The 13,934-nt window shown below is 40.5% G+C and overlaps 2 protein-coding genes across 5 annotated transcripts; one reads left to right on the top strand and one right to left on the bottom strand.

The window, feature by feature from the left end:
• Positions 1–921: 921 nt before the first annotated feature.
• Positions 922–6,349, top strand: LOC311084462 (elongation factor 2b-like). The gene is made up of 13 exons (XM_084116505.1): positions 922–1,023; positions 1,953–2,167; positions 2,321–2,502; positions 2,665–2,876; positions 3,023–3,201; positions 3,283–3,388; positions 3,580–3,832; positions 3,919–4,114; positions 4,212–4,578; positions 4,657–5,010; positions 5,257–5,439; positions 5,534–5,666; positions 5,752–6,349. The coding sequence occupies exons 1-13, from the start codon at positions 1,021–1,023 to the stop codon at positions 5,943–5,945; spliced, it is 2,577 nt and encodes an 858-aa protein (XP_083972631.1). The 5' UTR covers positions 922–1,020; the 3' UTR covers positions 5,946–6,349.
• Positions 6,350–6,975: 626 nt separating this feature from the next.
• btbd2a (BTB (POZ) domain containing 2a) lies at positions 6,976–13,109 on the bottom strand. 4 transcript variants are annotated; one of them, XM_084116508.1, is made up of 9 exons: positions 12,492–13,109; positions 12,098–12,217; positions 11,305–11,461; positions 10,971–11,076; positions 10,677–10,874; positions 8,961–9,153; positions 8,752–8,839; positions 8,394–8,540; positions 6,976–8,003 (listed from the first exon to the last, which is right to left on the bottom strand). In XM_084116508.1, the coding sequence occupies exons 1-9, from the start codon at positions 12,989–12,991 to the stop codon at positions 7,842–7,844; spliced, it is 1,671 nt and encodes a 556-aa protein (XP_083972634.1). In that variant the 5' UTR covers positions 12,992–13,109; the 3' UTR covers positions 6,976–7,841. The 4 variants fall into 4 exon arrangements, with proteins under 4 accessions (XP_083972634.1, XP_083972632.1, XP_083972633.1 ...); XM_084116506.1 differs by having other exon boundaries at positions 12,402–13,099; XM_084116507.1 differs by lacking the exon at positions 12,098–12,217 and having other exon boundaries at positions 12,402–13,099.
• Between the last annotated feature and the right edge of the window lie 825 nt (positions 13,110–13,934).

Raw genomic sequence — 13,934 nt, 5'->3', positions numbered from 1 at the left:
TGTTTCTTGTTCTACTTTTCAACTTCTTTTGGTCATTTTATTCTGAGGGGTAAATAAGAACAGATATAAGAGGAAAGCTGTTTTTAAAAAATAAAATAATAATAAGTCAGACATGTCAGAGTACAATCCAATTTCCAACCCCTTATGGTGAAAATTAAAAAAATAACATAATATTTTTTGAGTGATTTGTCACTCAAAGTTTCTCATTTAGACTAGTCCATTCTTTTCTTTGGAAAATGGAAACATTTTTTTTTTATGTATGTATGTAAAAAAAAAAAAAAAAATATTGGATTAATGTTGAATATTTATTTAATATGTTAAGTGGAATTAAAATTAACATATAAAGAGATGCTATTTTTATAACGACAAAAAGATATAGACGTAAAGATATATGGTAAGTTTTACATTTGTATTTTTCGATATGTTAGGCTACATATGCGTTTTGTTGGAAAAAAGAAGAAGTATAAAACAGAATGCAAGACTTTGGGGAAATTACAACAGTGAATGTAGTGATGAGGCGCCACCTTCTGTTCGAATGCCCATTTTATTCTGAATAGGCCTAAATATGAAGGAAACAGTTTAAGCAAAACATTTAAATTATCAATTTCCATATATACGTATAGTGAATTCTGAGTGTGTAAAATAAGCAACAATTTTTGTAGCCCTTTCATGAGAAGCTCCTTTGTCATTTAAGAAATAAATTGTATTTCATCGGCATTGTAGAAATAACAAATAACGCTAGATTTAACTATCAGCACGGGGCATTAAAACTCCATCTCGATCGACCATTAAAAATAAAATAACTTTTCTGTCATCTTTGTCGGGGAGAGATTAACAGATTCTACACCTTTAAATTTGAGAAATGCCCCGACGTCATTACGTACACTACGTACGGCGCGCGCTTGATATATATTTATGAACATTGACGTCATCTGTCTCTTCCTGTCTGTGTTCCAACGTGGTTGGCGGTGTAAAATAAACTGGGTTCGCTGTTAAACGAATCCAAAAACATCAGGCAAAATGGTAAGTCGATATATGATAATGTTTAATTTATGTGTTAATAACCTTCTAAACTTTAACATATTGTTACGATTTAAGTGCTTGGAGTCACTGAATTTGACTTAACAGTAAGGATGCTGTACACATGCTGATAATTGTTTCAGAAGTGGCTCATTTCATTCAACTCCTGCTTCGTTAAGAAAATTATATGGACAGTTACTGATGAAAAGAATTGTTAGATGAATTGATAATTTCTAATTCATTGTTAGCTTGTAGAGAAAGAGTGAGCCTATATCTTAGATCTCTTCACTTTTTACCCACTGTGCTGCTTAGCTTTGTTACCCTGATTTTGTCAGCATTATTGATTCTTAGGTCTGTTTAAATGGTGTCAGCAAAATAATGCTCATACAATGCAGACATTGTAGTTTTTGTAATACCTGCCCAAAGTGACATGTTCTGCAGTAATGCCTTGGAGATTAAGTATTTTTTTGATTTTGCAAGTAAAAGTTTCGCACAAGATGATTCGATTTAAAAGAAATATTTAAATGTACACTTGCATAAGGTGAATAACAATGATATAATATCGGTCTTCTGGAATTTCATTCTAAATATCCCCTCATTGATGCAACACTTTTGAGATCACATGGGCTATTAGCCAAGTGTTCAAGTCACTTTAAAAACATCATAATAAAGGTGCATCTAAACTCACAAACATTTTACTGATACAACAGCCACTACTGAATGAATGTGTGTATTATTTCACATGCTGTGATGCAACTAAGGAATGAAATATCACATGGCTTTACTGTTACAGTTAATACCTTCATTCATTTAGGCTGGTAGGTAGGTCAGTATATCGTCCAAAACCATTAATACTTTTGGGACTGAGTGCCCATTTAGGAAAAATATAAATGTACCTTTATTTAGAATTTTACCCGTTTTCACATCCCTAGGTGAACTTTACAGTAGACCAGATCCGTGGCATCATGGACAAGAAGTCTAACATCCGTAACATGTCTGTGATTGCGCACGTTGATCACGGCAAGTCCACTTTGACTGACTCGTTGGTGTCAAAAGCTGGTATCATCGCCTCAGCCCGTGCTGGTGAAACCCGATTCACGGATACAAGGAAGGACGAGCAGGAGCGTTGCATCACCATCAAGTCCACGTGAGTATTGAACATTTTCATTCTAGTCCATGTGAGTTTTAACATTTCCGTTCTATATCGTTACACCTAAATGCTGATGTACAAACATTGAGAATTAAATGCTTGTGTGCGTGAACTCTGAGAGATTGATTTCATCCCTGTTTGCCCCCACAGTGCTATCTCCTTGTACTATGAGCTCAGTGAAAATGATATGGCCTTCATTAAGCAATGCAAAGATGGCTTAGGCTTCCTTATCAATCTGATCGACTCCCCTGGGCATGTTGACTTCTCTTCAGAGGTTACAGCTGCACTGCGTGTCACAGATGGAGCATTGGTGGTGGTAGATTGCGTGTCTGGTAAGTGCATAAATTGTCATTGTGATGTTAAAATGGTGGTGTATTGGTAATACTGGACTGTAGGGTAGACGCTATTAGAGGATTAATTATCACTGACATTCTGAAATGTTGCTTGAATCTGTGGAATATTTATTGAAATGTCAAAAATCGCTGTCCTTGCAGGTGTGTGCGTGCAGACAGAGACTGTGCTACGACAAGCTATTGGTGAGAGGATAAAGCCAGTATTGATGATGAACAAGATGGACCGTGCACTGCTGGAGCTGCAGCTGGGCCCTGAAGAGCTTTACCAGACCTTCCAGCGCATTGTTGAGAATGTCAATGTGATTATCTCCACCTATGGCGAGGATGAGCATGGACCCATGGGCAGCATTATGGTGAGTGCCTCATGGGGCCTTTAAAAATGTAAAATAACTTAATCTTGTGATCTCTCTCTCTCTCTCTCTCTCTCTCTCTCTCTCTCTGGGTTGAATTTAAGATTGACTGTCCTAAATATTTCTAATTTTTAACATCCTGCACTTAGATTGATCCAGTGATTGGTACTGTTGGCTTTGGATCTGGACTGCATGGATGGGCCTTCACTTTGAAGCAGTTTGCTGAGATGTACGTGATGAAGTTTGCTGCCAAGGGTGAAGCCCAGCTGGGACCAGCTGAGCGTTGCAAGAAGGTGGAGGACATGATGAAGAAGCTTTGGGGAGACAGGTGTGAAAGGATGACCCAACAGAACACAACTGAATGTAATGTAGATTTTCTTTATGTAACACTTGTGGCCATTGCTTGCAGGTACTTTGACCCTGCTACTGGCAAGTTCAGCAAGTCTGCCAACTCACCAGATGGCAAGAAGCTTCCCAGGACTTTTGCTCAACTGATCCTGGACCCTATCTTTAAAGTCAGTAATCTGCACTGAGTAGCAATGTTATATTTGTTATTCAAGCCATTAATGATGATTTTAAAAATTCTTCACTTTGACCTGATTGTTTTGATGAAAAATCTCAGTCTGATATGGCTGTTAACTCTACATTGATTTGTCTGCCATGTGCATATAGAAATGACATGGAACTCTAAATTTTCCCACTGTAGGTATTTGATGCCGTCATGAACTTCAAGAAGGAGGAAATTGCTAAGCTAATTGAGAAGCTGGACATTAAGCTAGATGCTGAAGACAAGGAGAAGGAGGGCAAGCCCCTGCTAAAGGCTGTGATGCGTCGCTGGCTGCCGGCAGGAGAGGCTTTACTTCAGATGATCACAATCCACCTGCCCTCACCAGTTACTGCACAGAAATACCGCTGTGAGCTGCTATATGAAGGACCTGGAGATGATGAGGCTGCCATGGGTATGTTGTGCTAGGAACTGCTTACATTTCTCCTAGAATTAACAATTTTCAAGGTTGGTTATAGTCCAAATCTTTGGTTTTCTCAGGCATCAAGAACTGCGACCCCAAAGCACCTCTCATGATGTACATCTCGAAGATGGTTCCGACCACTGACAAAGGTCGTTTCTATGCCTTTGGTCGTGTCTTTTCTGGCTCTGTGTCCAGTGGCCAGAAGGTTCGCATAATGGGGCCAAACTTCACTCCTGGAAAAAAGGAGGATCTTTACATCAAACCCATTCAACGGTTGGTGGTTTTTTTTTTTTTTTTTGAGCAACTGTTTTGTCACCGAAAAGAACTACTAGTTAAGATTGTAAATGACTTTGCTGTTTTTGTCTTTCAGGACCATTCTGATGATGGGCCGCTATGTCGAGCCTATTGAGGATGTGCCCTGTGGTAACATTGTGGGTCTGGTAGGTGTGGATCAGTTTTTGGTAAAGACCGGAACAATCACAACTTTCGAGCAAGCCCACAACATGCGTGTGATGAAGTTCAGTGTCAGTCCTGTGGTGAGAGTGGCAGTAGAGGCCAAGAACCCTGCTGATCTCCCTAAACTGGTGGAAGGGTTGAAGCGTCTGGCCAAGTCAGATCCCATGGTGCAGTGCATCATTGAGGAGTCTGGTGAGCATATCATTGCAGGAGCCGGTGAGCTTCATTTGGAGATTTGTCTGAAGGACCTTGAAGAGGACCATGCCTGCATTCCCCTCAAGGTACCATTGACTTATTCTGAGCACAATTGGAGCAATATTATATTCATAAGTCTTTAATAAGCTGCTTTTGCTTTGCAGAAATCAGATCCAGTTGTCTCCTACAGAGAGACTGTCAGTGATGAGTCCAAACAAATGTGCCTTTCTAAGTCCCCAAACAAGCACAATCGTCTCTTCATGAAAGCCCGTCCTCTGTCAGAGGGTCTTCCTGAAGATATTGATAAGGGTGAGGTCACTGCCAGGCAGGAGATGAAGGCCCGTGCCCGTTACCTTGCTGATAAGTACGAGTGGGAAGTCACAGAAGCTCGTAAGATCTGGTGCTTTGGCCCTGATGGAACTGGGCCCAACCTCTTGGTGGACGTGACCAAGGGAGTCCAATACTTGAATGAGATCAAGGATAGTGTGGTGGCTGGATTTCAGTGGGCCACTAAAGAGGTAAGAAAGCTAATTTAAATGCCACGTTTTTAATCAAGTGTCCTCTCCTGTTTCTTGAAGGCCCAAGGCCACCTTCTTGAAGAGTTTTGCTCCTGTACACCTTCCTAGTACTCTGAGTCCTGAAGACCTTGATTAGCTAGTGTTTAATTGGGGTTAAATTCTGCAAGAAGATGGCCCTTCTGGAGCAAGACACCCTTGGTTTAGTTGTTTGAGTCATGCGGTTTATAAAAGTGTTCTGCTTTTTAGGGAGTCTTGTGCGAGGAGAACATGCGTGGGGTTCGTTTTGATGTTCATGACGTGACCCTGCACACTGACGCAATCCACCGTGGTGGTGGCCAGATCATTCCCACAGCTCGCAGAGTGCTTTATGCCTGTCAGCTCACAGCTGAGCCCAGGCTTCTTGAGCCCGTGTACCTGGTGGAGATTCAGGTATGCAAGGGGTTCACACATGAAAGCCTAGTTTTCCTTTTGATCTTTACCATATTTGTCATAATTGTACAACCTTACTTACATCCATCTACAGTGCCCAGAGTCAGTTGTTGGCGGAATCTATGGTGTACTGAACAGGAAGCGTGGGCTTGTATTTGAGGAGTCCCAGGTTATGGGAACACCTATGTTTGTGGTCAAAGCCTACCTGCCCGTCAATGAGTCATTTGGTGAGTGAAGCATAAAGACCTTTTTGTTGTCTTCTCTCTTCAATGCATTTTAAGTTACAAAGTCTAAACTGTCATCTTTACACAGGTTTCACAGCCGACCTTCGCTCCAACACATCCGGCCAGGCTTTCCCACAGTGTGTGTTTGACCATTGGCAGATCCTGCCTGGAGACCCCATGGAAGCTAACACCAAGCCTGCCCAGGTTGTGGCTGACACACGAAAACGCAAGGGGCTCAAAGAAGGCATTCCAGCTTTAGACAACTACTTGGACAAATTGTAGATTTGCATTCCTCTTTCTCCCTCATATAGAGGGACCAGACAAGAACACTAGGAGATTGTTTACATGACCTAAAACATTAAAAATGACCATTGTTTGTAAGATTGCACTATGCATGCATCTTTATTATGGACAAGCAGGCTAACAGTGGCTTTTCTCAGTTCCTAGTGGACTTTCAAGGTGATGTTTTGTGCTAAAACTCAAATGTAATGAATTGGAAAATGTATATTTAAACTATATATTTTACAATTTATGTACTGTGTACATAACATGTATACTAACATGGATATTCTGTACTTGCTGTTAGATTGAAAAATATTAGCAATCTACCTCCAAGTTGGTGTATTTCTGGAAATTTGGAAGCCTTTGACTGCAAGACTGAAATATAAAGCATATTTGATCAGCAATTCAGTGTCTCTTTTTCTTTAAGTGGTTTTTATATGCTGAAGTGAGAAATCATGCGAGTATGTGTAATCACCTTTTTGTGTGCATTTATAAATTCAGGGTTATAAGCTGTCTTTGGTTTACAATTAAAAATAATGCAGGCCATCTAGGATTTCAGTCAGGTTCAATTTCATTTGATGCATGAAGATAATGTACACAGTCTCAACAATAAACTGTTTTAACTCATTGAAAGTACTGCAGTTCTATCCCTGCCAGTTTTTTTTATTTTTTTTGTGCCATGTAAAACATGCTGTCTACTTTAAGGTCTATTAGTCAAAGTTGATTGATTGCATGTCAACTTTAACTCCATGGCCTGCCAAGGCAATCACTTTATTAGTACATATTTAATGTCATTGGAACAAGAATAGGCAAACATGACAGGTGCTCTAGTTTGAGGAGCCTGACTTGGTGGGCAAAAAGACCCACAGACTTTCAAGAAGAAACCCAAGATTTGACTTTTCTTTGCTCAGTAAAGACCAAGTCATCAAGAGAATTCTACCAAGTTTTGCATAAGCAACTGCCACTTACAATTATTAAATAGTATTAGCTATTGTGTATTCTGCATAAATTGATCCATTGTGACTGAAACTAGGGGTGCAGACTTTAATTAAACATACAGAAACAAGACAAGGACATTATATTTACAGCGCTTACAAGGTAAGCATTGGTACATTCAAGAAGCTGTTTCCTGTTCATCTTCCTTATATCAACATCTCAAGAAAATATGCAAATTCTGTAACAGAAATGTGTTCAGTATTTCACTGCAGTCAATACTTTAAAGATTTTATACATAGTGGCATTGTGAATGCAAGTGCTCTTGTGGTTTATCGCTATTAACAAGATGGGCAACTATGGTAAAACATAAACATCTACTGTTCACACTGCCATCGAATAAATCAAGTTTCACCTCTATCAAGGGGTGCAGGCCACTCAAAACGGGTACATAACAGTCAATTTTACACTGATTTAAAGTCTTAATCAAGATGTAGTGTACTTTCCCCAAACTTGCTGTTGCTCCTGGAACTGAAGTGCATCAGTGCGATTTGAAGGACTGATAATCATTGAACAATCAAGGGTCAAACATGGGACCAAAAGAAACACGTCAACATTCAAATAAACGGACAAATGGAAGAAAGTTGCCTTCTATAGAGTTACTGAACTGTACCTGTAGTAGATCATTGCAATGACTGAGTTCAGCTATTTGTTCATTAATTAGCAATGACATTGGCTGGTCATAACATTGAAGTGGTACTATGAGGTGCTACTTGGGATGAAACAGAAACTGTACCCTAAGTACACTTTGAAGGACTGAATTCTCATGCTTCAAATCTTAAAAACAAAAAGCCTTTAGAAATGAGAGATCAGTATTTGGTCGCCGGTCTACATAGAGACCAGTGAATTGGCCACAAAATGCAATGCAAGAGTCCTCAATCATGAGATGATTCCGCTTGGTCATTATGTGTAGAAGATGACCTCTGGGATTTGTCCATCCTCTACAGAAGTGCCGTTGTTGTTGCCTGCAGCGTAGCAGAATGTAAAGCAGGTCTTGGTACCAGTAGCGGGGGCCTCGTGTGTGACTTTACGCATCCCCTTGGTCCCATAATGAGAGTCTGGTCCCTGCAAAAGCATGAACCCATCAAAAGTTCATTTCAAATGAAATATGAATGATTAAATTAAGTATATTGTAAATTATTCCTTGTAATTAAGCTTATTCTTTAGTAACAGAGGGGTTTAAGGGTGCAGTCAAGAACTTAAGCAATATATAAAGCACAACTCAGACCAAACAGCAAATTCGCTTGGCAAACTTGAACCCAATGCAAAATATGCTTCGGGACATCATTCATCCACATGCGAACACCCCTTCACGCAGATTCCTATTGAAATTACCGGATTTCGACAATGAACCATGATTTGATGTCGGTGACGTGGCATTCACAATAGCATAATTGCACATAAATTATTTTAGAGCTAATAGACAAGCAAACTCTAATTCTGAGACTGTTTTACCTTGAGGGTGGCGCAGGCAATGTAATTGACGCTAGGCAGAATTTCCACAGGCTCCTTGAACATGACTCGGAAGGTACTGGCTGTTCCATCGCAGCTGAAGCCTGTGTCGTTCTGACCGAGAACTGTGTTGCTGTCTGTATGTATGATCTACATTAGAGGAAAACATGCACCGTTACCACTTGCCTACCGCCACATTTTCACACTTCTGAGTACTAAGCTTTAAGCACAAAACAAAATAAAAATCATTGCACAGCAAGTCTTGCAGCATAAAATCAGCTTTTTTATTGCAGCCTATTCTAGCCAAGAACCAAGATTCATGGACTTGGAATTAAAATTATTGAAATTGTTTGCTTCTCACCTGGATGTTGACCTGATAGTCAGTTGGACCATGTATGGACCCATAGAGCCCAAATCCCACCACAAATATTCTGCGGTTCACCGAAAACCTGCGCACAACAGTTATTAGCATTTCCCCTATATCAGATAAATAAAATGGGTAGAATCAACTTCATATGTTCCCTTTCAACATCACTTTTTCAGTCGATGGTTTTAAAAACACACACTTACCGGATGCGGTCACTGGTTCCGCTGTAGCCCCAGCGGCTCTCCACCTGACTGAAACGTGTAATGCTGCACTCTTTCCCACGGAGGCAACAGCGAGGCCGGTCAATAAACTCCACATGTGGTTTCGGATTGACCGTAAAATGCAGGAACAAACTCACCACCTCCCGGTCTGTGAGTATACCAGACTGAGCCGGACCTATCGCACACATTCACAAGGTTTAGTGCTATGGCTATTGCAACTCAGGAATTCTGTTAGCTTAGACCGGTGGTCGGCAACCTTTAGCAAGCGGAGGGGTAATCGCTGGCACGTGAGCAAAAGAGAGAGAGGTATACGCATTTAATTCATACCTAGTACCTGCATACAAATCTACATTTTGAGGTAATCATTCCTCATAGTAACACAGCTTGTTTTATTAAGTTAGGAGTTTTAAATAATATTAAAGTGTTAGAATTAAACTGCGCAAGTCAATGAAAGCACGCAGCTCTGATAGAACTATTAGCGCGACCACTGCGCATCACGAGCACACAAGTTACTGACTAAATCAAATTGACTGATGCATGTGGACTGACTCCGTTCATGTGTACCTGATCACTTCATGTGATTTCTTTGATCGTATAGCTATCCAATCGTGAAAAGACAGAAAGGGAAAAGGCATTTTTTCGTATTACAGATGAAACTGGACAAAATGCATCTGATTGTTGAAGGCACAAATATAAATTGTACTCCTCCTAACATGGTAAAAACTAAACATGCGAGAGCTTGTTATAACGGCTACCGGTACCCAGATATGACAACGCTACTGCAGCACGCGGTGCAAACTGCCGCAAATCCGATCCGATCCAATATACTCTTACTCATGCGTTTTTTTCTCAACTTAAAACATAACTGACTGTTTACGTGAATACTTGCCAAGACAGGCATTTTGACATTATTTTGTGTGTACTTGACTGTTTAAGTGCAATAAGGCAGCGAAAACGAACTTAAGATGGCTTTATGCGGGACACAAAATCTGCGGGAATGAGTAAAATTATGCATAATACGCGCAATCCCACGGCAAATTCGAGCCCCGCAACACCAACAATTTTCATCCAGAGCAAATGAAACGAGAGAGAGAGGGAAGGCGGGTTTGTGTCAAACTTGCTGACAGAGATGAGAGAGCGAGAAAGCGCAGCTGGTATCGTGTATCTATTCTGTTGAAAATTACCCATTGGAAGCGTTTCAGATACAGAAGATTTCAGTATCGATATATATCGAAAAAATCTAAATTTTTGACAACGCTACATTGCACTTAGTTTATTGTTTCAGATGCCTTTTTAAAATACTATAATTGAAAAATGTATATATTCTAAAGTTTGGAGGATGTTAATGTCAAACCCTGGGGTAGTGACACCAAATTATCTTACCAGTGCTGATGATGCTCTCTCTCCACTTGGGGTCTTTGATCTTGAAATTAGCTAATGATCAATACAATGAAGCTCATATCTTGCTTTCTTTGACGTTAAATTTGCGGGGTGGGGGTGATTTACTAAGAAACTTAAAAATGGCACTTCGTGACAAAAAGGTTGCCGACCCCTGACTTAGACTGTCAAGTGAAATACTGCAGATCCACTTTTCAGAAAAGCATTCAGGAAATTTGTTTCATAATGTAATAATTGGCACAATACAAATACTTTTATTAGTTGGTAAACCGACATCAAGGTAAAACCAATGGAAATTACCTGCCGCAAACTCTTCAATAGTCATGAGCGGGAAGCGAATAAGGGAAAGCGCTTTTCCCAACACTCTACGCTTGTTCTCCGGCGTGGGCTGTAACTGTTGCCTTTGGGCCTCAGCGTCCGCCCAACGAACCGCAGCCACGAAGAGACGCACTTCCCGCACACCCAGCGTGTCTCTCTCCAGGACTGCCATGAGCGTGTCTGCACAGGAGGGAACATAAAACGCTCTATTTCTAACTCACTTTTCTGATTGTATTTTGTTGTGATATTTGAGCAGTTGATACTTAAAAGCAATACCAAGGTCAATATCTGTGAAGCCCTCGGCAGCTAGTGCATCAGCCGTGTTCTTGTCGATATTTTCTAAGCAGAGACTAGCCAGCTGGGGCTCGTCAAAAAGCCGTGCCTGAAAGCAAAAGGAACCATGTTTTCATGTAATCTATAATAGATTGTGCACAAAAAGCAGACAACAAACACACTCAGAAAGCTCCAGGCTCTGTTTGCTAGAATTTGAAAGGGAGCTGGCAAACATGGGAACTCAAGACGGCCGGGAGAACAAACTTGAAACAAAGGTGGCGTTCGATATGTCAGTTCCAGTGTGAACATGAAATCGGACACAAGCCCCTGTGATTACCTGGGTAAGCAACATAAACGCATTGTCAGCACGTAGATTTTTCTTCAAGAATTCGACGCAGTGGGCCTCGAGTGCAGGTACTGCGTACTTTTTGGCTGTGTACAGTGTGGTCATAACGGTCTCTGGTCCAATTTGCACTTCATCCGAGTATAAAAATCTGCATTTGCAAAAGGGAAAAGAACAATTATAGACTGACAGACTTACAGAAAGACATATAACCAAGCTATCAGACAGACAGACAGACAGACAGACAGACAGACAGACAGATAGATAGATAGATAGATAGATAGATAGATAGATAGATAGATAGATAGATAGGAGTCAAAACGATAGACTATATCAGAACATTGGGCAGACAGATATAAATAGACTGATAGTGATACATATATTGATCCCTGTTTAATAGTAGTATGAGACTACTTCTGGCCACAGTGTCTATTTTTAAATTCTGGTTCATTTTCCCTCGACAAACATTTACCATGGTAATGATTTCCACCAAGATATCATAGTTATAGCTAACACAATCGTTTAAAACTAAAAACTAACAAAGAATCCAAAAGCTTCTCGCATTGTTGTAGTAGGAGAGATTAGTAGCAACAGTAACTAACTGTATGATATATCGGTGGAAACCACTGGTGTATTATTATCCCGTGATAAATGTTTGTAAGGGTCTGCCGACTGCAGTTCAATGACAGAGGGCACCTGAAGGACGTTACGACAACAGGGGTCAACACACAGAAGAACAGGACAGAGCATTAAGCGTGCAGCGAAGCATTACGCGGCCCATTCTTACTTGAGAAGGGCTAGAAATGCAGCCGGTTCCACATCTGGCAGTTCAATTTCGGTCGACGTTGTTGCCATGCCACCGTTGAACATGGCATCAAAGACGGCACTTCCCACAGCGAGAGCAAATCTGCGAAGAGCAACGGGATCGGGCTGTAAACACGGCCAGTTGAGGATTAAATATGGATTTATCCTCGCCGTATTAAATGCTTTATTTTATTAATCGAGCGGGAGAGTTTGGCATAAGCTTTTTATAGCAATATACAAAATAAGATTCTAATAAAACATATAAACATACCGCTATTCATCCCTACCTGTGCGCTGGAATGCGCTGCACTCCCATTCCCTTCCCAACCAAAAAATGGACGTCACTTAGCACTTCGTTGTTAAACAAAAATGCAAACCTTTCTTTCACTGTACTTTTTGTAGCTTGCCAGTTGTAGACCGGCTCTCGATAAACCAAAACCGAAGCCGGACTGCTGGGAAGCGAGGGCACGGCGGCGGACGCGTCCGCGGATGCGGTAGACGCGGATGAGGATGATGATGATGATGTCGCCGTCATGTTTGACGCAGCGCCTGAAGTCGCTCCGCTTTGACCGACCGGCTGCCGGGGAGGGTTCTGTGCGCTCGGCGTGCTTCTCACCGCAGACTCGGCGCCTCCGCCGTTTTCAGGCCCTGACTGGGGGTTCGAGTTCCCCGCGCTCCGGTTGATCCCCCCGGCTGCGCCCATGGATCCCCCGTTGCTCGCGGGTGAAGAATGGGCGCTGTTGCTCGGCGGTGCATTACCAAGAGGCCCCGAATTAGACATGTTTAGACACGAGGATCGGCTATTGCTTTCACCCGCAGCCATCTTGGATGGTGAACACTGCAGGCTTTGCTGGAATAAACATACACAACAGCGCATAACCAGAAATACTGGCCAAATGACTGCCTTCCCACGAGAGACTTGAACATCATCGAGCCCCTTTTAATTAGCTTGGCCTTCCTGACTATAATTAATTTTAGTCTCTCTTCATGCTTGTGACAGCTTTATTGTCTAGCTGACGCTTTATTGGAGAGGAGAGGAAGCAGGTGTTCGTGGAAATGTTACATTCTAGGAAGAGCATAAATGTGGAAAGTGGCATGAGAGCAACTTTTCCCACATGTCAAAAATGAAGTGTTTTAATTCAGTTGAACCATATAAGAAGAGTAACTGATTACAGTAACTAAAACAATATGAATCGTTTTTGCCTTATTTTTTATTTGTTTTTTAAATGATTTTTATATTCAATAAATGTTTATATATATATATATATATATATATATATATATATATATATATATATATATATATATATATATATATTAAATATATTTCATGTTTCTTCCAAACTATTTTTCTTAAGACAGGCACATTAAAGGTCAATGAACAACATTTATGAATTGTGTGTGGCACAAACTGTTCATTTTACAGAATCTCTGCTTAGAGATAATTTCCTGTGTAATTTTTGGCAAATTAAAGTTACATTGTGTAAGCATCTGTATATGTGGTGCATGCAGAATTTAAAAGGTCACGCAAGCATTTATAATACATTTATAATACAAAAACTGTAGAATGTTTTGGATGTTACTTTGAAAATTTAAAGGTGAATCCACTTCTAAGGGAAATTAAAGCTAATGTGCATTCTAAAACTCTAAATAATTTGGATAATAATCTATCTAGAATACATAATAATATTGACATGTCCCTTTACTTTAATGGCTTGAAATCTGATGTTTATCATTTTATAAAAGTTTTTGTTTTGAGGATGGTCCCATATAGACATTGGAGTTTTTTTTTTAAACATGTTACCTAAACATGTAGTTGT

The sequence above is a fragment of the Abramis brama genome (genome assembly GCF_963993115.1).
Source record: "Abramis brama genome assembly, chromosome: 6".
NCBI lineage: Eukaryota > Metazoa > Chordata > Actinopteri > Cypriniformes > Leuciscidae > Abramis > Abramis brama.
This window is presented reverse-complemented; position numbering and strand designations above follow the sequence as displayed.